We start from the raw sequence: 23,668 nt of genomic DNA, 5'->3' as shown, positions 1-23,668 counted from the left end.
ATTGTTTGTTGCCAGGATAATAGTAAATTATGGCGAGAGATTGTGTCCGAGTAGGTAGATTTACAGGAAACTTGTACTATATAAATCATCATGTCATCTGTTAATATACAGCAAAAAACATTTAAATAAATGCTGTGTACATGAATACAATCAAATTTTTCTTGTTGTTTGTTCTCATAATAAATAGCCACAAGAAAAAGAATTAATGAGAATTAATCAAAAGAGAGAATTAATGTAGGCCAATTACTTTTTTACAACATAATATTATGTTGAACATCAGAGTGCATAATAAACATCTACTGTAAACCAACTTATTTTTATGTGAAGTTTATTTCATGGGCAATTAAAAATCGTAAAATATTTCAAACAAAGGTATACCAAGTAGTTGAGTTGAATTATGGCTATATGCCAGGTATACATCACTGAAACAAATTGCAGTGAAAAACTTGTAATGAATGAAAGTGCCAAACATTAGTATGTAATGTATGTAATGGATAATTTCCGAAAACCTGTCCATTATTAGAGAGAATGGATAGTACCGAGCCCGCAGGGCGAGGTACAATCCATTCTCTCTAATAATGGACAGTTTGAGGAATTTATCCTACTTAAAACCCATCATACCACTACTCACTACCTTGCGTACCCTGTTTGAGAAATGGGACATCCCATTTCAGGATTGCACAGGTGTTCACTCACCTGTGACAAATAATGGACTAACAATGTTGAGATGCATGCACAGTCATTTAGTTTTACACCTTTGGAGGTACAACAGTGTTTTTGAACATGTCGGATAGTGATATTTTCCTTACTCGGCCATCATTTACATGTAGGGATGTACGCAGCTGTGATTCAGATTGTTTGCCTGTTTGAAGTGACCTATTTATTCGCACAAGGACAGGTGCATTGTCTAACTTTACATCAAATACATACAAGCAAGGTGAGTTTTCGCTACAATTTAAACATAACTGTTTTTCCTAAAAAAAATCTACCATACGCATGTTATAGATATGATAAAAAAAACCCATATCTGATTGCTATGATAGCATTGCACTGGAATACAATGAAACCTGTCTAATCCGACACCACGTGGGTGTTTGGTCAGATTATTCAGGGTGTAGGAAAGTCAGATACTGTTGTATACTATTGTTGCTATTGTTGAATACGGAACAGTTACAGATAGGATAGGGAAAGCAGGTGTCAGATTAGACAGGTTTCGCTCTTAAGTATATTATGTTTAACCATAATCATCAGATTATATGTTATAAGGGTTGTGAGATATCTGATCTAAAAGACTGCATATTATCCCACCTCAGTCAAGAATCTAGAGTTCCTATTCCTCGTCAATTACAAGTTTTAAAAAGATGTAACAAATAATAATACAAGAATCTAATTATGTTTTTTTTTTATTTTCAGAACAGTAACAGCTAGGAAGGGGAAGTAATAATTTCGATGGAGGAGTGAACTTAAATGTAAAATTTTGGATAGTCAAATAAACATGTTTAGTTTTCCATACAGCAGCGTTTTTTTTCCTTTGTTCAAAATAGACTGTCCATTATTTTGGGGAATAATGGACAGGGGCCCTATAATAATGGACAGTGAGTTACATAATGGACTCCTAGGTGTCCATTATGTAATATAATGGTCATATACAACAAAGGAAACTTTACTAGCTGGGTTTTAATTTGAAATAAACTATTGTTTTATATAGGCGTTTATGGAAACATATTTCAAATTTTGGACCTCCAAACACAAAGAGCTCAGCTGTTGGTCTACTCCGTCCTCAGTAATCTTGGGGTTACTTTCACTGTCATTATATCCATGCTTTGACTATCTCATAGTACAACTGAAGGTAGTTCAGGAAAATAAACCTGACCAATCACGGGCCTGAAGAGATTTTCTTTGAAGATTACAAGGAGAGCGACAGTGTACCGTTATTCAATTCTTTTGATGTACACTAAAGGACCAGCCTACCTGCTTATTTGCTGTTAAAACAGATCGAGCCTTCAGATTTGCTATGACATAGTCATGGAGTGGATATAACGGCAATTATAGTAACCCCTGTCATATCGAGGATGGGTCTACTCAAGGTCATCAATGACTACTATCTATTCACCTATTTGATTTCCACCATATTGAAACTTACCCTACATGCAAATGTCAGGTATGCTACACAGTTTGTTAGTGAAATACTGGGTCTAAAAGAAATATTGTATAGGGCAAGGTTAAAAGCTGAAACACAACATACAAAATCAATTTCAAATAGATCTTATATTCTCGAGTATATGTGATAGGTGAGCTTAAATATAGGCTTCTTGACAAAAACAGATACATGGCCTTTTGACCTCTTATTTTCTCGAAGTGTTATGTCATTACATGATGAACTTCTAGTCTTATAATTGCTGTGAAGAATATTAGTCTATCAGTTTTCAGACAAGATACACAGGGTACACAACTAGTTAAGTAATTAACAACCGGTAGGGATACTTTATCAATTCATCAATCACTGAAGAATGAGTATCTAGACTAAAGTTGTCCAACAATTGATACGGGACCATTGGGCCCCTTCTTTTAACAGCAATCAAACATTTGTCGCGGTTGTCTCCCCTAGCCCAGTTGTTTGCAATCATGAGTGGGAATGGACTTCGTTTCCTGAAGCAAGTCGTTGAAGCCGGGACAAAATGTAGAGGATTTGAGTCTATATTAGACAAGGTATTAACTTATAATGATATAATCTTGTTCTACATCATATCATGACATTAACACTCTTGACGTTGGAGTTTAGAGCTAACTGTAATATTATAGCTAACTCATGTTCCAGATAATCTACTGTACTGTACTCATTACAGCAAGAAAACAAGGTGTACAACACTCATTAGAATAAAATTATAACAACAGAGTATTGCAAATAAAAATATGGTCACAGTGATACTTCTGGACTAGCACATAAAGCCATAGATCAAGGTCTAATATTTTGTCTAGCTAGGTAAACGGAGTTATTCCCCTTGACACATGAAGTTTGCCTTTTAATTTTGTTCAACTACACTGAGTAATAACCAGTGTGTTATCCAAAAAGAGAAATTGTATTAACATCAGCATTTTATTTCAATGAACTATTTACTAGTGCTGTATTCGACCCAATACTCGATACAATGGAAAAAAATAAGATATAATAAAATGAAATGGTCTACAGTAGCCTAGCTTTCATAAAACTGCACAAAGTATAACCCATAAATAAAAGTTTATGAAAAAAATAAAGTTGAAAAAGAAATTAAGAAACCTATGCAGTTTTCATATTTTCAGTTAGCAGTTAGATAAATGAAACTGCAACTGTGCTAGCCAAGTGTATTCCATCCTTGATATTCGAGGGATTACTCAAATCACTAAAGTCCCACCCGCAGTCTCATTGAGTAAACCTGGAGACAGTTCAGGAGAAAAAACCTGACCAATCACAGACCTGCAGAGGCTTCCTTTGACAATTACAGAGAGAGCATGTGACGCTCAACTTCAAAGCAACACAGTCAACTGGTAGTGCATCTGGCTAGTGTTCAGAGGATTCACAGTCATTGGTTATAGATAGAGCATCCTCAACACTCCAACGGTTCTGATCCCTTATCATCTGTAGAGATGGTAAGTGATCAGAACCACTTGAGTATCGAGGCTGTAGCTACTGGTATGTGTGGTCATGTGAGCCTCATAATATTGATTAAGCTCCCAAGATTGTTCAGGTGCATGGTTAATGCATTGAATTTTGAATATGATATGAATAATATATTCCCAGGACTACGGTATTGTGGTATTAAATTGGGATCTAGCAATCCCATTCAGCAGGTTCAATATGTACACTGTACTCATTCCCGAGCCAACATCACGTAAGTTGAATAAATGCAATACGTAACCACTGAGGAGTTGATAACTTTATTTTTTAGACAGGAGCATACACATAATACAGTATAACACACTACTGTAAAAGCGATTTGAGTAGTTCTAGACAACGTTCCTTTAATCCACAAGCAAAAGTTAGAGTTCAGCATACAAGTCACATCCGACATTTATGGGGGACAGTGAGCAAGTTTGAACACTTCAGTCACACACATTCACTTCAGCAAAGTGGGCTTTCCTTTCATATCACTGTAAAACCACTAATCTTACTTTCATTACAACTGGTTTGTTTCCGATATATTTGCAAATTTTAATGTACTCTTAAACTGATTTGTCACTTTCAAGGCCCACTACCTTTCCGGAAACGGCTTTTAATTTTTGATATTGGAATGTTAAACGAGATTATAATTTTGTAGAGTCACAAAAGTTATTAGCTTACCGTTAATACTACACCTGTCATCACCTTCTGAACAATTAAATTTAAATAAATTAAATGTTTATTTTCATAACGAGGGTCGGGTCGTATTATGTTTCTCGCCGTCGTCCTAATTACTGAGTGTTAGTTGACTATCACTGTGCCAATCGGCAAAACAGCGAATTGAATCTTCACTGTTAAATAGTTTATGCAAAAAATCTTGCATTTGTTTGGTATTTTAACCTCATCTTAGGCCACCGATATATATTTTCTTATGTTATTAATGTTTTTAAGAAACCTTTTTTTTTTGTTTCAGAGAGATAGTGGGCCTTTCAGGTCTGAAAAAATCATAATGTAGATTGTATTTTCTCAAAACATCATGTATACAATGACATTTTTTTAAGGTCAAAGTTGTTTCCGGAGGCAATGGAAAAATGGTGTGCGAGATGACCATTACAGAGGACCATCAGAATCGACTTGGCACGCTGCATGGAGGGATGACCGCAGCATTAGTGGACTCTGTGTCCACCTGGGCCCTACTGACCACGGAGAGACAGGTGGCTGGCGTCAGTGTTGATATGAGCATATCGTAAGTAATCATCATCATCTAAAACACACTTTAAAACTGTCTTATAATAATACAAACAAGATTGAAATTGCTAAGTATCTTTTGTCATTCAAAGAAAAAAAAATTTGAAAATATAAATAAGAGTAACAGAAATGGCTTACAAATTTGCTTATGCAATAATAAGATATGCCAGTCACCCATTATTTGTGGAGATATATCTTCTACAAGGAACATAAAGTACATGCTGGTGAATAGCAGATGCCCGAGTTATTAAATTACTCATTTTGATATGGAAAATGTAGTTAAACCTGATCGATATGCAAAAATCAACATTCCACAAGTAATAGAGAGAAGTAAGGCCTAGGCCCATCAGATTAAGTTTTCTGTTATTAAGCCTATGGGATACTACTATACAGATATCAAACATGTGTGATACCCTAGTTCAATTGTACATCATGGTTAAATGCCCACTACCTTTTCAAACCACAAATTAAAAGTTTCTTAAAAGATAACTAAATAAAAGGTATATCAATGGTCTAAGATGAGGTTATAACCTCTAACAAATACAAGCTTTCTTATGTAATCTATGTTAACAGTGTAGATACATTTCACTGTTTTGACATATGGCACAATGTTAGTCAACTAATGCTCAGTGATTTGGACAATGGCTGGAAACATTACAAAATTACAATCTAGTTTCCCATTTTAAAAACTAAAAGCTGTTTCTGAGAGGTAGTGGGCCTTTAAATATATTGTATACCAACTTACTTTGCGTGAGTAATTTACGCGTGTTTTGCGAGCCATTAGAAATCATGCAAATAAATTGCTGCCGAATTATTTCAAACACAAATATAGTAGAATCATGAGAATGTAGATCACAAAACTAAGTTGTTACTTATAAGCAGTACATGAAACAGAAAAAAACAAACTTAAGTATAGTCGCAAAAATAAGTTGGTGGGCAATATATGTATGCCTACACGTCTAAAATCATATCCATTTCATAAAATCATTTCCATTTTGTTATATTTTCCAGATACATGAAGGCAGCAAAAGTTGGAGAAGACATTTTGATTGAGGCTAATTCTGTTAAAGTTGGTAAAACTTTAGCCTTTCTGAGCGTGGATATAAGGAAAAAAAGTGATGGAGCTTTATTAGCTCAAGGCAAACATACCAAGTTTGTGGGGAGCTAACATCACACATGCCCTACTGTGATAGCAATGGCAATTTAATTAAATGATATTTTAACATCAACATCATTTTTTTAAATACACATGTTCTTATGTTGTGTTTTTGACTAGTTATTTGATCATCATTAAAGTATTTTTGATTTGATATATTTTATTGTTATTCAAATCTACCATTTTCTTTTTGGTTACCTGGTATACACCAAAACTCTGTTTTAAAATCAAAATTTGCAAAAGGATTCAATACAGAAACCATTGGTTTTCATATTTTCAGTCTGCATTTAATTCAAGGTCTGTCAAAATGAGGCCACAAAATGGCCGAGGGGCGCTTATAGAGATGGGGGACTTATTGGGTCGAATACGGTAATTTGCTATATGCAGAATAAAAAATATTGAAACGAAAATAACATTCAATTTGATTTCTTTCAAAATTACTTATATACCCATAAAACATGGAGCATTGATATTGCTTATTCGAGAGTAATATTTATAACTAGCATGCAATATGAAATGTGGCACCCCTACCATAGCCATTCTCAAATAAAACTCCCCTGGTAAATAAGACCCCTCCACGACTTTTAATCTGTAACTCTCCTATGGAGGGGGTCTTATTTGAGAATAGATATGGTTTATAGTTTGAAACTGTTTAGCTAGTAGATAAATGCAGTAGCATAACACCAACAAAACAGTAAAATACTTTTATTTTTGTCTTCGTCCTTGGTTTCAATTTAGACAATTGAACACACAATATAAAAATTGAAATCAAATGGTCTCTGCATGAATTCTTCTTTGATAATATCAAAGCCTAAAATTGATATTGCCTCAGAGTATGAATCTGTCATAATAGATATTAATAATTTTCTTTGAAACAAAAATGGGAAAAAGCAGTACATATGTTGATGTAATACACATATTGTGATACTTATAATGGCAGCTAATACACAATCTCGTACTAACAACAGATTATCATATAATTTCACATAATTATATCATTATTTCTAGTAATTCGTAGCTATGTTGACAATGGACAAAAGCCCAACTAGTCAGTCACTTAATCTATTAACATCAGAATATTATTTGTTTCATTTTCAATAAATGATATGGATACAAATTAATATTTAATATCTCATTAAATTAGTAAACAATCAGATGAAAAAAAAAGTTTATTTTACAGTATATACATGGTGATCAATGTCTGCCAGAACGGTATCACAGTTTCAGATAAATGGACAATTACACATATATCGTTAACGTTTTGACTGTTTTGTCTTTTCATGTAAAGGAGTTATCTGCCCTTGCAGGTATGTATTGATTGTGATGTCAAGAATTTCGTTCGCAAAAAATAAGCTGTTTTCCAAAAAAACAAAAGAGGTATGACATTACACTCTTAAAAAAGAGGTAGCAATTCAAATCAATCGATATCTACCTGTTGAGGCCAGATGATATACTAATGTAAAATGAAGTACCACAAAAATAAAAAGTTAAAGGGTTAAGACTTTGCATAAACATTTCACTAGTCTGCTAAAAGAGCAGAGACAGACAAAATCTGATCAATGAATATCATCACAGCAGGACCTATTATTTAAACTGTAATATATAACAATGATAATCTACACCCAGAACAATCATGGGACCAAGAAAGATTTTCGGGATTCAAGATCCAGGATAAATTGGCTGAAACACTTTTGGGACCAACACAATCTTGGGATTGATCCCCAAAATCTTTTGTTGTGAAAATTTTTTGAGATGCATCAAAAATTTTGCTGGATTTCAAAGCATTAGTTCAAAAAGCATTATCTCATACATTACGAAATATAAAGCAATTAATGAAAATTTGTGTTTGCTTTTTACACAAACATAAGTCATTTCTTGCATATGTTATACCGATAATCCTTAAAATACAAAAGGAAAAGAGGAACGCCATAATAATTCCCTTTTCTGAAATAATGTTGGTTGTATTATGATGTGCAGACTTCATATTGTATAGTGTCACCACGGACTGCCAGTTTTTCTGCACCCCCTCATACACTTTTATCTGGGCCTACAAGGCTGACTAGAATATGATACACAGAGTTCTTTTATCTGGGCCTACAAGGCTGACTAGAATATGATACACAGAGTTGTTGCCTCTTAAACGAAATAATTTAAAACTCCATTTCCTCAAATCACACATTCAGGCATGGTTACACAAAGGATGTACATGATAAACACTTAAATGCATTGCAATGGACCACAGTATGGTAATATGATAGTCAAGCTTTGCCGACATAGATGATACCAGACATCGAGTGTCATGACAGCATCTATGTTACAACACAAAATTGTATGGGTTATCAGCATTTTAACTATCACAGTTACTTCCCTTTGTTTCTCTCTGTCCAATAGGAACTCCTAAGATGTAACTGTCATACATTATGTTTTACATCCGAGGAGTTCTGATTGCACTCTGTCAGTGAAGGAGCGAACCGAAGGGAAGTAACTCTGATAGATCAGCATGGCTTATCAGTCTCATCATTATACACAATGTAAAGTGTTAAAAAGGGCACTTAATGATTAATACACATTCATTTAGTGAAATAAACCTAGAATGATTTGAGCATTATGTAATATTGCAGTCTGTAAACACAGATAAATATAGATGTAGGTATTGAAGTAAATTATTAATACAAAAGGCTGTAAATATGTTATACATAAATGATATATCAAAACCATGGCTGCTCTCTCTCCGAGTAAATTCAACGATTACGCATGAACATGTTTTATGTTGGAACATAAAGTCATATGGCATGCAGCCTTCAAGTCAAAACATTTAAACATCATGGTATATGTAAACCTCATAAAAAGATAATCAAAGGCTTCAAAGACAGAAGTCATCAATACCAGAAAATATTTTTGGGGTTTCCTGGAATATTTGTTTAATTGCGAAAATTTGATCTACTTAAAATTGAGCAATAAATCAATCACCTTACTCTTATAGCCAAAATGTGAAATTTTAAAACCGTTTAAATTATTTTTTCTCTCTATTACCTAAATAATACAGCTGTTTGTGTTGCTGCTCAACCGTCGTCATCATCAGCCAGGTCCATCCATCTTAGAGGATTTCAACCCTTATCCTGGAACTCTCTCTGGATGGTGGGTCAGTAGGGGTGATCAGTCCCTACTCTAAAGTTTTGTCCTGTATATTTGTAAATTTATCCATTGCTAACAGTAATAAGCTACATACAATCTTACTTGTGATTTTTTCCATTTTACTCATGGGGACATAAGTTCAAAATTACTTTCACTGCAAATGTAGCAAAATCCATCATGAAAAAATCAACTTTGGTTTGGTTTGATTAGTTTAACGTCCTATTAACAGCCAGTGTCATGTAAGGACGTGCCAGGTTTGTTGGTGGAGGAAAGGCGGAGTACCCGGAGAAAAACCACCGACCAGCGGCACAGTACCTGGCAACTGCCCCACATGGGATTCGAACTCGCGACCCAGAGGTGGAGGGCATGTGGTATTATGTTGGTACATCTTAACCACTCGGCCACCACGGCCCCCTAAAAAAAAAAGCAACTATATATGGACCTATTTAGTATCTATCCTTACAATCCTGAAGACTTAATATGTCCAAGAGCGCCGTAGTTAACGTATGTATGTAACTGCCATGGTGCTGTTACATGGATACCCTCCAACATTTAAAGCCATACTACCATCATTGGCCATGATTCGAAACCAGTCATCTGGGGTTTTCACTTTTTCATAAAGACAACTTTCAATTGTGTCAATCCAAACCTGTTCATTTTTCAGACTCTTCTCTTTCTTCAGCAGGGGGAAAGCCAGAAAGTCGTTTTCTTCCAAAATATCAATGAACTGGCTGAGATGTTTCATGCCACATTCCATGCGGTCTTGGAATGCATGATGACCGGTCCACATCTCGTACATCATGATCCCCACGGAGTATATGTCGTGTTGGATGGTGTACACATACTTGTTTGGTTTACACATCAGCCGTCCCTCAAAATGAACATATCTGATCGCGGCGCCATCTAATGGGAATAAAGAGGCTGGCAGTTTCCTTGGTGACGACAAGTTAACTAACTTCACCTTCCCAGCTAAATCAACCTATAAGACGATGATAAGCAATGACAGTTTATTATGTGATAAAGTAGTTTTCCTAAAGATAAACACTAAATAATTAGATAAGAGATTCCCATGGGACTCAATTATTTGCATGTGTTAATCAAAACTGATGATTTAAATATGATTTTTTGAATGGATGAAAGAATTAAAGTACCATGCAGGTAGAGCCACCAGACAAACGTATGTATGCAGTCCTAATTTAAATAATGGACTGGTCCAGTCTTTGCTTTAGAAGAGTCTAAAAATCTTTTTAGGGGTCAATGAGTGTTTGTTCCAATACAACACTAATTACCATTATTGTATCCAGGGATAAGTCCATATGTACTAGGTTTCTGTGATGAAGATACTGTAGTCCGTTTACGACCGATTCTGCCAATCGTTGTAGATATCTTGGTCTCTCTAGAGAAGACACAGTCCGTGAAAGGTGTTTACGTAAACAGCCAGACAGGGGCTCCATAACTTGTGCAATTTCTGTTGAAGTCTTCATACAGCCAATTGTCTGTACTAGAGTGCTATACCTGCCAATAAAGAATCAGCCAATAAATATATAACATGTAACTTGCAAATATTGACGGATGTTGACCATTATTGAACTTATCCGATATCTCATTGATATATAACAATTTATGAAATTTGGTTTAAATTGGACGTTAAATATTGAAGTTATTGAGCGGAAACCAAGGATTTATCTACTTTGATGATTTCAAAGTCCCGTAACTCTTGCAAATGTTGACGGATTTTGACCATTATTGAACTTATCTGAGATCTCATTGATATAAAGTAATGTAATGAGCGCTAACGTATGTATGTTTAAATGTGTTTGTATTAAGCTCATGTTATCAGTGTCGTTACCTGTAGGGATTATGGCGTATTGTGTAGGCTCACTCAGGTGTATTTAAGCCGTTACAGGTTAGTGCTCTGGTTCTCTTTCTCTTATAGTACCTGACCAGCGGACAGGTGAGACAGAGCAGCACCTCGGAGAGGACACCCAATGGAGTGAGGTCTGTAGGGCGGCGCTTGGTAGATAAGCTGGCGTGCACGGGTTGTTGCCAGGATTAGCGCCAGAGAGTTGCGCTGGGCAGCAGCACGGCTAGCGACAGAGCCTCATGACACTGAGTGTCAGTATAATCCTCCAATTCGGAAATGGCCTATGCCGGCGTTTTACATACGAGTGTCCACACAATACGCCGTACGACCTTTTGATGTACATGTGACCTGTCTTTTGTTATTATCAATACTAATAAACATGACATTGAACCGCAGCAGTTGTTAAATTGTCTATTGTAATCAGAAGATTTCCGGAACTCAAAAAGGACTGTTACAGTAATATACCAAATACCAGTGGAACTCGGTTAATACAAACTCGAAGGGACCGAGATAAAACTTCGAGTTATCCGAGTGTTCGAATTAAGCGAGTTCTCATGTCTACTGACGATATCTTTGCTTGGTATATCTAGACTAGTTCCATGTCGTAAAATGATAAATATAATGGCAGTTGCAAAATTATAAAAATAAAACCGAGATATATATTTTGAAATGCTGTTCTACAGCACATTTATGAAAAAGAAAATCTGCATTTTCGGCGAACTCGTTGTCCAAAAAATCTCATTTCGAGTTATAAGAACATTTTATGTATGATTTTTTGTCATTCGGACCAAAAATTTACTTCGTATTATCCGAGTTCTTCGAGTTTTCCGAATTCGAATTATCCGAGTTCTTTAAACAAAGATAAAGAGGGAATTCGGCCGGGACCAGCAAATTACTTCATATTAAGCCGGTGTAGCATGGTATTTTGAATCATGGTATATTGACCCCGGGGTCCATATACCATTATGGTGAAATGACCCCGGGGTCAAAATACCATTATGGTGAAATGAACCCCCCCCCCCATGGTAAAATGACCCCCCCTTCTAAAAGTTACTATAACACTTGAAGACATAATATTTTCTTCTCATTTATGATAAACTCTAAATTGGGATTAAGTTAGACCTATGGCTAGCAGTAGAAGGTTTGGGGTTTTTTTTTTGGGGGGGGGGGTCAAAATACCATGGCATAGTGAAATGACTCCCCCTCTTCCCAGTCCAATAAAAAATTTTCAACTGACATTTAACTGTCATAAGATACAATAAAATCATAAATATCATGAATTCTATTAATATTTAGTGTTATTTACAGAAACTGTGAATATAAGGACATCATATTATGGGGGGGGGGCAAAATACCATGGCCATGGTGAAATGATCCCCCTACCTCTTTGCAATTCCTTTTTTTAGGGATAGTTGAAATTTGGGGGGAGGGGTGTTCAAATAACCATGGCTATGGCTATGATTTTCAAATTGATTTGGCCTATTCATCCAACTGATTACAATAATGTGCTATAGAAATTTTGTGATTATTTGATATCAATAGTTTTGAAGTTTGTTGGAAACGATGGAAACCAATTAAAACAAAAACCTCATTTCAAATCTAAAATATTTACACATGATTTTCATATTTAAAGATTGAAATACATGTTTGCATTAAATTTGCATTTTGTTCAGGAAATATGACCATCATACATACTACCTTATTATTTAAGGTACTGTAAATGTTGATGTCACATAAAAATTATGACCGCATGCAACCATACACCAAATTAACTCAAAACATGATATCATGATATGTATTTTCAGTTGAAAAATTTAAAGCCATATCATATAGGGGGTATGGACAAAAGCCCCTCCAGACAAATATAGATGCATGGTCATTTGCCCTCTACATGTATATTGTTGTTGGAAGTAATTTGGACGAAGATTTTAAGCATAAACCATATAGTTTAAGATGATATTTTCAGTTCTCATAGTCATAGTTTTTGCAAATAACATTTAATATTCATTAAAATCATGATATATATGATTTTATTGACTCTTTAGGCAATTAAATGTAAATTAAAAAGATATAATTGACGTGGGGATGGGGGATTCATATCACCATGGCCATGGTATTTTGACCCCCCCCCCTCCACCTTCCCCTTCTAAGTTGAAGTTGTCATAATGACAGTTTTTTGCAAATGACATTTGATATTCATTTGATATTCATTAAAATCATGAAATATATGATTTTATTGAATCTTTAGGCAATTAGATGTAAATTAAAAAGATATAATTGACGTGGGGATGAGGGATTCATTTCACCATGGCCATGGTATTTTGGGTATTTTGACCCCCCCCCCCTCCCCCTTCCTCTTCTAAGGGGAAGTTCTCATAGTCATAGTTTTTACAAATAACATGTAAAATTCATTAAAATCATAATATATATGATTTTATTGAATCTTTAGGCAATTAAATGTAAATTAAAAAGATATAATTGACGTGGGGATGAGGGATTCATTTCACCATGGCCATGGTATTTTGAACCCCCCCCCCCCCCTTCTCCCAAAAAAAATGCCTTCCACATGCTAGCCATAGGTCTAACTTAATCCCAATTTGAAGTTCATCATAAATGAGAAGAAAATATCATGTTTTCAAGAGTTATACATGTAGTAACTTTAAGAAGGGGGAGTCATTTTACCATGAGGGGGGGGGGAGGGTCATTTCACCATAATGGTATTTTGACCCCGGGGTCATTCTACCATGGGGGTCAAAATACCATACTACACCGGGTTGTCGAATTATCTGAGTTCGTATCATTCAAGTTCCACTGTACCAGGTTGAAATCGGACAATAAATACTTAAGTTATCACAGTTGAGGCCGACGCCAACATAGTGATACCTAATTGTCGCCCTTGCGTTGCAGGTGACACAAAAATTGGTTTCTCAGTAGTGAAAGATGCTATAGACCAAATAATACAAAAGACCCATAGATTACATAAAATAAGTTCCTCTTTTCCAATGGATTCTAATGTCCAATTTTGTAATAATCCACTTAGATCCAGAAAATGTTGATTGACAATGGATGGATGGAAAGACAGACAGGTGAAAATAGACATCAGAGGCCAAACTATGACATAAGCTCATCTTTAAATTGCCTTGTTTTGGTAAGTTTCTCTGGCCCCGATACCAGCCGTAGATATTTTGACATGTAGGCCACAGTGGCTGAGTGGTTAAGATGTCTTGACATATTACCACAAGCCCTCCACCTCTGGATCGCGAGTTCAAATCCCATGTGGGGCAGTTGCCAGGTACTGACTGCTAGTCGGTGGTTTTCTATGGGTTCTCCGGCTTTCCTTCACCAACAAACCTGGCACATGCTTAAATGACCCTGGCTGTTAATAGGATGTTAAACTAATAAAACAAAACATTTTGACAATTACCTGGTAGATTAATATTATACCGTACTGTACCTACTGTACTGTAAAAGTGCCTGGTGTCTGAGACAGAATATTTTAGGTTATATCAAGCTATTGATCAGAATTACAGTGTAACACTTACTAGTAAAATATAAAATTCTGTGTAAAAAGTTACCTGTAATGTTTGTCATCCTCCAGAACCTGCATTATGTTGCTGGCATCTGTAGGTATTTTACAGTGACGTACAGCCACTGTCTGATAGCCCTGTATACTCTTCTTATCAGCCTCCATGATGTAACTCATACAGCCGTCTGATATCCTGCCAGATTCCACCAGACTTGACTCAGGAATACAGTCCTTGGCATGAGGCTTATGCATGTGCATGTGTAAAAAGAAAAGAGTTCTTCCCTGGAATTTACGGAATTTTTCACGGACAGGTGCAAATTTAATCTTGAATGCATCAGCGCCCATCATATCTTCTTCCGCTTCCTCCATCACTTTTAGTCGAGCATCCACCTCATTTGTTAGGTTGATACACTGCTTCTTAAGATATCCAAAAAGAGGCTTAACCTCTTTTATCATCAGAGGACCAAGATTAAGCGGATCAACAACGGACCTGAGAACACTTTCTGCATATTTCCTCACAGCGTTCCCTTGCTGTTTCTTGTCGTTACTGTGAAATGTAGCCTCTAAGGTCACTTGTGTGATCTTGCGCTTCAATTCGACAAAGGCATATACTGGAAGACGCAGAATTACGCCAAGAAGAAGTACAGGCGCCATTCCCACACCTACCAGTACCTTCAACCCCATGTCCAAGGTTTCAAATCGGCGAGCAACAGACAGCGGAATGAATGGCTCGTCCTCTTGAGCAACCACTGTCCTGTTTCCACCATCCTGAAATTTCTTCTCTGTGTTAGATATCTGAGCACCAAAGGTTGGGAATTTTTCGCGGAATTCCTTTCCAATTTGCTTACTGGCTTTATCAAGTAAACCCGTCGTCTTTTCCCACTTCTGAATGTGTGTGGTGATTTGAGTGTACAGTTCTGACCTTGTACAAACCATTGCATCAGCCCACAAACCAGCTCTAACAGCTTTTTCATACTTCTTGATGTCACAGATTTCTTCAATAACATCTTTCTGCATCAAATATTTGCTTAAGTCCTCAGAAATGCTAATAATTCTTCGTTTGAGAGTTTTCTTCTGGTCTTTGAAAAAAATTTCAATACCATCTTTGATTTCATATAATTTTTTTTTGTGTTCTTCAATATCCCTTTTACGATCAGCTTCTGTCATTCCATCTTTTGGGAGTCTTGCATCAATGCAAAATATGCAATTTTCTAGAAATCTTGCTAGAAATCTGAAATAGAAATGCCATTTGATATTATTGATGTATATTGGAAATAAAACTAGTTTTATTTTAGAGTGTCATTTTTGTAGTGCATTTATATAGTTAGAAGCCTACGATATTGTCTCTCATGGGTTTTAAACATGCAACTATGATAAGGGCAAGATTCAACGTGATCATTGCCCTATTCTGTGATTACGGTGTTCAGTATAACTTGTGAAAATCAGCCCTTCTCTAATCTGGATCCTGGGGTATTTCCGTATAATTGTATGTAATTTTCAATCTTAAATATTTGTATTTAACCCTTTCACCACTGAAGGCCATAATGGACTCTTCCATATCAATGCATGGAAGATATACTAAAGTTACTACCACCCTGTTAATCTTTCCCAATGTCCTGGTCTCTGTGACATCCAGTCTAGTTTAGTTACACTGTACATCATATAATATCTACATTTTCACTGCAACTATACTATGTAACCTTACCAAACACATTTTGCCGTTGTCCAGTTGGCATTCATATCCCATAATTGCCAATTGAATGCAGTTCAATGCTTAAATAATTAGTTAAATTATTATTGTGTAGTTACTTTAAAGGTACACTCTAGCAGTCTCACCTTGTTGAATTCACCAGCAAAACCTCTCTACTTTTCGGAATGAGGCGGAGAACTTCCTCGATGAGGCAGGAGAACTGGCCATAGACATAGTGAGGTTCTTCCTTTTGAACATAGCTCGCCTCCATTGTAGAAATACAGAATATCTGGGAGGTCTTGCAGTCTGGCCAACCATTATTACTTTGAAGCTTTCTAACAGTGTCTTCCCAAATCTCTTTCCTTTCCAACAAAGGCACCTACAAAATTTACAAAGTTGGCATTATACATTTTTATGTACTCTTGTACACATTGGTTAATTCACCCCTGAAGATGCATCTAGATTCTTCCAGATCAAAGGCTGGTATAGTCCATTTTGAAATGTAAGGGGTGAATAATAATACCTAGTTTTTGGCATTGGTATCTCTGTTTTAATTACAGCTACAGTTCAAATTTGTTACCTTATAGTAATCTTAATCTAATTAAATCAAAATTTGGTTTAGTTTTGTCTTGGTTCCTGTAAACTCTGCATGGGTTACCTACGATCAAATTGAACAAACTTGATTAAATGTTACCATCATCTTTCAGATTTTGATATAAAAGGTCAAATAAATGTACTATCAGTTGCCAAATAATATTAACATTGAAAACAACAGGGTTTTTTCTGTTTGTATACAACATAAATACAGTTTTGAATAAACTATTTCATCTAAAATGTTTATCATAAATTTGTATAATCAAAATATCAATAACATATCCATGTATTACACATTGGGAGAGCCAGGCCTACATGTATAGATGTGGAATAAGTTAAATGTTATGTATGTACATTGTATTATATAATATTATTGTTATTGTTTTATTAGTCTGGTGAAGAGACTATCTGTTCAGGTCCTGTATTAGTAAACAATCTTAACTAACCAAGAATCTTAAAACAAAAGAAGCAGGAATAGACTGGGCCAATTATCGGTGACCAGAGGGCTCCATGTAACGGAATTGTACCCAACAGCGGGTGCAAAGTTCGTAACAGTAGAGGGGAATATGTTCTGCCAAACAAGAGCGAAACCAAAGACTCCCAAACACTAACTAATTGCTCTACCGATGGCGCCAGATGATCAAATCAGTCTAGTTTGGCTACACAAACGGATAGAACTTGATCATGACACATTTTTTTTGTAATCTGATTGTACCATGAATCTAATAGTGTTTACTTACCCTGTCCCACTTGTTACACACAAACAGGGCACACTCGGGGCGGTAGTCGAACTGGTCCGTGAAAGCTTTCTTTACTACCTGAGACACAAGCTCTACAACCTACAACAACACATTACAGGAATGTAAAATCTATTTATAGCATTTTTAAGCATTCAGAACTAAATGGATGTGGATAAATATCAAACACCTTATGTGTTAGCCATCTTGTCCTAATGACGATGTGCAATAACAACACTGAGATTATGATACCACACATTACATTCTAGTGAAATATATATTCTAATCAAAGTATTGTATGATAAAATTGTTTTCATTTACTAACTAGAAAGCTTAAATAGCCATAAAATTGTACTCAATTTAATGAACATGTATGTATGTATGTTATCAAATTGTGTTTCTTTGATATTTTATGTTATCAAATTTAAATACATTCATGATCAGCTGCATTTAGTTGCAAATATATGCACATAGACTTTCAAGTCTGTTAAATAACAAGAGGTCCATGGGCCTTAAAGGTCACCTGATATTTGATACAAATTATTTATATCATTTCCAACTGATGTCTTTTGTTCACGAAATAGGAACATAATTCTAATACCGTAAAAACTTGTGTAATTTGCGCATTTTTTCTATGCAAAAATAAAATATGAAGTTGGGGGTGCGCAAAATACATTGATAGGGGCAATTTAAAAAATTTACGGGGAAAAAATCTGTCCATCCTGAGGGGCTGACATAGGTCTACATACAAAGTTTCAGTATACTTGGTGCATATTTACTCACATTGCCGTGTTCACAAGCTTCAATGATTTAAATTGCAAAGGGCAATAACTCCGTAAATAAGATAGTCGAATCAAGCTGATTTTCGACCTCGTTCGAGATCTTTCAAATGTTAGTCTACATACAAAGTTTAAATTAAGATTCGTTTACTCAAGTATTCATGTTCACAAGGTCCAGTCATAATTATTAGTTCAAAGGGCAATAATTCCGTCAATTACAGTCGAATCAAGCTTGATTATTTTCAAATATATTCGAGTTAGTCTACATACAAAGTTTCATTAAGCTTGGTTCATATTTACTCGAGTTATCGTGTTCACAAGGCTCAATAATTATTATTGCAAAGGGTAATAACTCCGTAAGTAGCTATCAAATCAGGCAGACTCGTCCAATATCTTTCCAATGTTAGTCTACATACAAAGTTTCATTACACTTGGTGCATGTTTACTCAGGTTACCATGTTCACAAGGTCCAATAATAATGATAGTGATAATAGTGATATCATCCCATAAGGGAGATAACTTGGTAATATTAGATGGATTACATGTATTTGTTATCTGCTCTTGATGACATATATTGCTTCAGTCTGCATTAGTTTGACTGTTTTTCACTGAAAAGTATGATGCATGTTACACTCACAAAAACCAACAGGTACCTGATATTTTGAAAAAATAGCTACCGTAAAAACTCGTGTAACTTGCGCACTAGTGTACTTTGCATTTTGAGACCCTAACAAAATTGTCTTAATAAGCAGGTGGTCTTTATACAGAGGTGGCTACTAAGGCAAGTTTCACTGTATATTGGATAAAAGAATGTCTTAGTTCTAGATCTTAACATGTGTACACTATGATTAATTCAGTTTTTTTTTCAGTATTATTTTGCATACATTTGTATTACAGAGTTAGCTCCCTTGCGGGTAGGTATCAATTGTTACGTCATTATTTTGTGAGCGCAATTCACATTGCTTTCTCTGAAAAGTATCACACATTACCCTCGCAAACACATGATCTCACAATCAATACCTACCTGCAAGGATGATATCACAATTAATAACGACTCACAAGGGCAGATAACTCTGTAATATGCAAATACAAAATTGAATATACAAAAGTGAAATATTAAATTACTCTCTCTTCCTGCACTCCGCCAGCGTTGGCACTGTTGATGATGTAGATGAAGGAACAAGCTTCAAGGATGTAATCCAGAACCATATCTGTCATCTCCTTTGTGTCTCCAATGCCTGGACTGTCCACAATTACGAGTCCTGACTGTGATAACAAAAAGTCACACACATAACTGCCAATACACTAAACCAACTTTCTTTTGCATGTGTTTATGTAGGTGAATTTCATGATCGTAGTAAATTCCCGAATTACCATCTACATCATATAACTTTATAGAAATTTCCATTTAATTTCTCACTCTGCAATCTTTGCAAATTTGTTTTGAAATGAAAAAAAGAAAGCTAATTCATAACACCTAGCCATAGGTTATACATAATCTAGGCCAAGATACTCTGGCCCTGACACCTGAGACATAACACCTAGCCATAGGCTGTACATAAACACCAATCAGCATAATCCATCTAGGCCAAGATACTCTGGCCCTGACACCTGAGACATAACACCTAGCTACAGACTGTACATAATCTAGGCCAAGATACTCTGGCCCTGACACCTGAGACATAACACCTAGCCATAGGCTGTACATAATCTAGGCCAAGATACTCTGGCCCTGACACCTGAGACATAACACCTAGCCATAGGCTGTACATAATCTAGGCCAAGATACTCTGGCCCTGACACCTGAGACATAACACCTAGCCATAGGCTGTACATAATCTAGGCCAAGATACTCTGGCCCTGACACCTGAGACATAACACCTAGCCATAGGCTGTACATAATCTAGGCCAAGATACTCTGGCCCTGACACCTGAGACATAACACCTAGCCATAGGCTGTACATCATCTATCTAGGCCAAGATACTCTGGCCCTGACACCTGAGACATAACACCTAGCCATAGGCTGTACATACTCTAGGCCAAGATACTCTGGCCCTGACACCTGAGACATAACACCTAGCCATAGGCTGTACATAATCTAGGCCAAGATACTCTGGCCCTGACACCTGAGACATAACACCTAGCCATAGGCTGTACATAATCTAGGCCAAGATACTCTGGCCCTGACACCTGAGACATAACACCTAGCCATAGGCTGTATATATCTAGGCCAAGATACTCTGGCCTGACACCTGAGACATAACACCTAGCCATAGGCTGTACATACGTGTACATATCTAGGCCAAGATACTCTGGCCCTGACACCTGAGACATAACACCTAGCCGATACTCAGCCGATACTCTGGCCCTGACACCTGAGACATAACACCTAGCCATAGGCGGCCAAGATACTCTGGCCCTGACACCTGAGACATAATACCTAGCCATAGGCTGTACATAATCTAGGCCAAGATTCTCTTGCCTGACATCTGAGACTTAGACATTATGACAGATAGATGTCTGATGTGAGGCCAGAGCGCACTAGAACATGTAAGTGTTGAACTCGCCAACACCATCATCTCATACCGGTAATCATATGAGCCACGATCGTATTTATAAAATGCATGGAGTTCAAACCCTAGCTATGATGTCCAACCACTAGCTGAATTATATTATACCACAGTTACAGTCAAACCTGCCTTAATTAGCGCCCAACACTGTATACAGACTATCTGTTTAATTTGACCACTTTTTCTGGGTCCCAAATGGTCTATTTAAATACAACTTGTCCTGTGTATGAAGAACACTTGGCTATAAACACCATTTTCTCTTGGTCTCTTGGATGGTCTTTATAGACAGGTTTGACAGTCTCTTTGATTGCCTTTATAGACAGGTTTGACAGTCTCTTTGATTGCCTTTATAGACAGGTTTGACAGTCTCTTTGATTGCCTTTATAGACAGGTTTGACAGAATCAAACCTGTCTACAATACCACCTAAGAGATAGAAGAAAATGGTCTTTATAGCCAAGTTGATTTGCATTGAAAATGGTCATTTGGGACCCTAAGAAAGTGGTCTTATTAAGGAGATGGTCTTTATACAGAGACAATTACTGTATATATATAGTCACCAATGATTGTGACCAAGTCCAGCCTGTTACACAGTAATCTTCCAATGTACTTGTATAAATTGTATTCAGGTATGTACAATAAGTATTCTCTCACACATAAATAGCCTGTAATAAACTTAATACATTTTCAAACTTTCACCTTCAGTATATCGCAAGGAAGATATATCTTAGCCTTTCGATACTTGGTGGTTGTATCATCCTCCGATTTCTGTATGTGCTCCCCCAGGCACTTGAAGAATTCGGACTTGTCGTCCTTTTTTATTTTCTTGATGCTCTCACTGTCATCATCTAGAGAGCAATACAGAATGGCCCAATAATTATCAGCATATTGAATCTCACAGATGACATTTGTGTTACTAAGCAGTTGTGTTGGTAACGCCTCTTCTCCTAGTAACAGGTTGATAAAGGAACTCTTCCCTGCTCCAGTCTCACCTTCAAATACATAACAATAAAAATATTAAAAAATAGTGATAAAATAGCAAAAATTGTTGGATATTCATGAATTACCTCTTGGGTTGTGATTTTATCTTCTGAAATTCTCAATATGTTTGGAAAGATTCTGTCAGCCAAAAGGGCTTAATGTTAACAGTTACACCCAAAATAATTGAAAGAGTATGTATCTACCTAAAACTAGGATTGGACATCTTGAAGTATTTCCAGAAAGTTTGCCCTTTTCTTTCTGGAGTTGGTCAAGAATGTTGTTGTAATGTCTCTGGAGTAGGTCTATTAGTGGATTATTTTTATCTTCCTGCTCCACATTTTTCAACAAATTGATGACTTCCTCGTATATACTATGTAGTTCATTTCTCAAGTCATGATTTTCAGCTGCTTCTGATTCCAAGGACTTAATAATCTGAAATATTTGTACAAGATACAAAACTGATTAAAGTATTTATTGTCAAATATTGTTAACATGCAGTATTTGGTAATTTACTAATGTCAAATTGGCTGACAAATGTAAAACCAGATAAAAGAATCCAAAAACGACTGTTAAATACAATTCAAAAAGTAATTAATTAATTCACAATTACTATTTGGATTTTTAATTCATTTTTTAATTGCAAAAGAAATATACAATGTATACACTGTATATTTCATGATCAATTTAAAGATGCTCTACTGCTGGCAAACAGTATTTTTGCTCTATCAAAAACATTAGCAGACAAAATAGTATTTTTCTTCAGTTACAAATGTAACTTACTTTACACCATTACCACCATTGAAAAGTATGAACTTCTAATTTTACTTCAACATAGAAATATTAAAAATAATTAATTGCTTCCCAAAAAATATTCTTTGGCACTATATGCCATATATGGAATGAAGAACTGAATGCGCATGGAAGCAAAACAAAATATTTAGACATATATATATATATATACTGTACAATTTAAGACCGGCCAATTATAGTTCAAATATTGTTTATGCTGTTGGAAGCATCTTAACTTCTATGTTTAATATTATTAATTTATTTCAGATTGAACCCACCCCCCGGTATAAAAAAAATCTAGCTTAAAAAAAATTATAAAAAATTACATTTCAATTATATATAGATATAGTCAACTTACATTATTATTACCTAGCTAACTAGGGTTATTTTTAACAGTATTTATTTATTATAATAACGTGTTTAGTTTTATTTTTTATTTTTCGCTTTCTTTATTTAAAAAAATGTGTTTGAATACTAAAATTATTTCAGGTTTAAACCAATTTAGAGTGAATCTTAAAGATCTTATACTTTTATTTTACAACATAAAAAGTAGTTATATTATTATTTTTTAAATTATTTAAATTAAATTCAAACTCGCATGTTGTATTATTTTTCATTATTTTCTAATTGATATTTCAATATAAAACAATATAACATTAACAATTAAAAGAAAGAAAAAAACATATCAATGCTTCCTGCTTTCAGTTTAAAAGTGAAAGTAACCGACCTTACCTCGCGTCGCTGTCGTTTATCTTGAATTAACTTTGATTTGAGTTTACAATGTATTTCTTTAAGTTTTTTTAATCCATCTGTTGATATGTTGTTATCCCTTGCTATCTTTACTGCATTAATCACTGTCAATCTGTCGATCTCATCCTCAGTTAAATAAGTTGTTTCCGTTGAACCCGCCATCCTCCCCCTTTGTACCGTTTTGTTCCGGAAATATTTTCGGCCTTCTGATTA

At 35.6% G+C, this 23,668-nt stretch overlaps 2 protein-coding genes across 2 annotated transcripts; one reads left to right on the top strand and one right to left on the bottom strand.

Annotated features, from left to right (window-relative positions):
* The first annotated feature begins 681 nt into the window (after positions 1-681).
* LOC138325698 (acyl-coenzyme A thioesterase 13-like) lies at positions 682-6,195 on the top strand. Its single transcript, XM_069271527.1, has 4 exons — positions 682-937; positions 1,414-2,709; positions 4,699-4,883; positions 5,897-6,195. The coding sequence occupies exons 2-4, from the start codon at positions 2,626-2,628 to the stop codon at positions 6,051-6,053; spliced, it is 426 nt and encodes a 141-aa protein (XP_069127628.1). The 5' UTR covers positions 682-937; positions 1,414-2,625; the 3' UTR covers positions 6,054-6,195.
* On the bottom strand, positions 3,900-23,666 carry LOC138325696 (uncharacterized). Its single transcript, XM_069271525.1, has 9 exons — positions 23,438-23,666; positions 22,120-22,348; positions 21,635-21,927; positions 19,492-19,632; positions 17,591-17,689; positions 16,403-16,635; positions 14,616-15,797; positions 10,466-10,691; positions 3,900-10,155 (listed from the first exon to the last, which is right to left on the bottom strand). The coding sequence occupies exons 1-9, from the start codon at positions 23,615-23,617 to the stop codon at positions 9,676-9,678; spliced, it is 3,063 nt and encodes a 1,020-aa protein (XP_069127626.1). The 5' UTR covers positions 23,618-23,666; the 3' UTR covers positions 3,900-9,675.
* Positions 23,667-23,668: the final 2 nt, after the last annotated feature.

Source organism: Argopecten irradians, chromosome 6 (genome assembly GCF_041381155.1).
Source record: "Argopecten irradians isolate NY chromosome 6, Ai_NY, whole genome shotgun sequence".
Lineage (NCBI taxonomy): Eukaryota > Metazoa > Mollusca > Bivalvia > Pectinida > Pectinidae > Argopecten > Argopecten irradians.
Note: the sequence above shows the minus strand (reverse complement) of the source record. Positions and strands in the feature narration are given on the sequence as shown.

Excerpts from the sequence above, each read along its gene's own strand:
- LOC138325698 (XM_069271527.1), top strand. The coding sequence starts at position 2,626 with ATGAGTGGGAATGGACTTCGTTTCCTGAAGCAAGTCGTTGAAGCCGGG. Across the intron at positions 2,710-4,698 it reads TTGAGTCTATATTAGACAAG|GTCAAAGTTGTTTCCGGAGG; the intron begins GTATTAACTTAT and ends CATTTTTTTAAG. Across the intron at positions 4,884-5,896 it reads AGTGTTGATATGAGCATATC|ATACATGAAGGCAGCAAAAG; the intron begins GTAAGTAATCAT and ends TATATTTTCCAG.
- LOC138325696 (XM_069271525.1), bottom strand. The coding sequence starts at position 23,617 with ATGGCGGGTTCAACGGAAACAACTTATTTAACTGAGGATGAGATCGAC. Across the intron at positions 22,349-23,437 it reads ATAAACGACAGCGACGCGAG|ATTATTAAGTCCTTGGAATC; the intron begins GTAAGGTCGGTT and ends CAAATATTTCAG. Across the intron at positions 19,633-21,634 it reads TTCCTTGCGATATACTGAAG|TCAGGACTCGTAATTGTGGA; the intron begins GTGAAAGTTTGA and ends TTGTTATCACAG.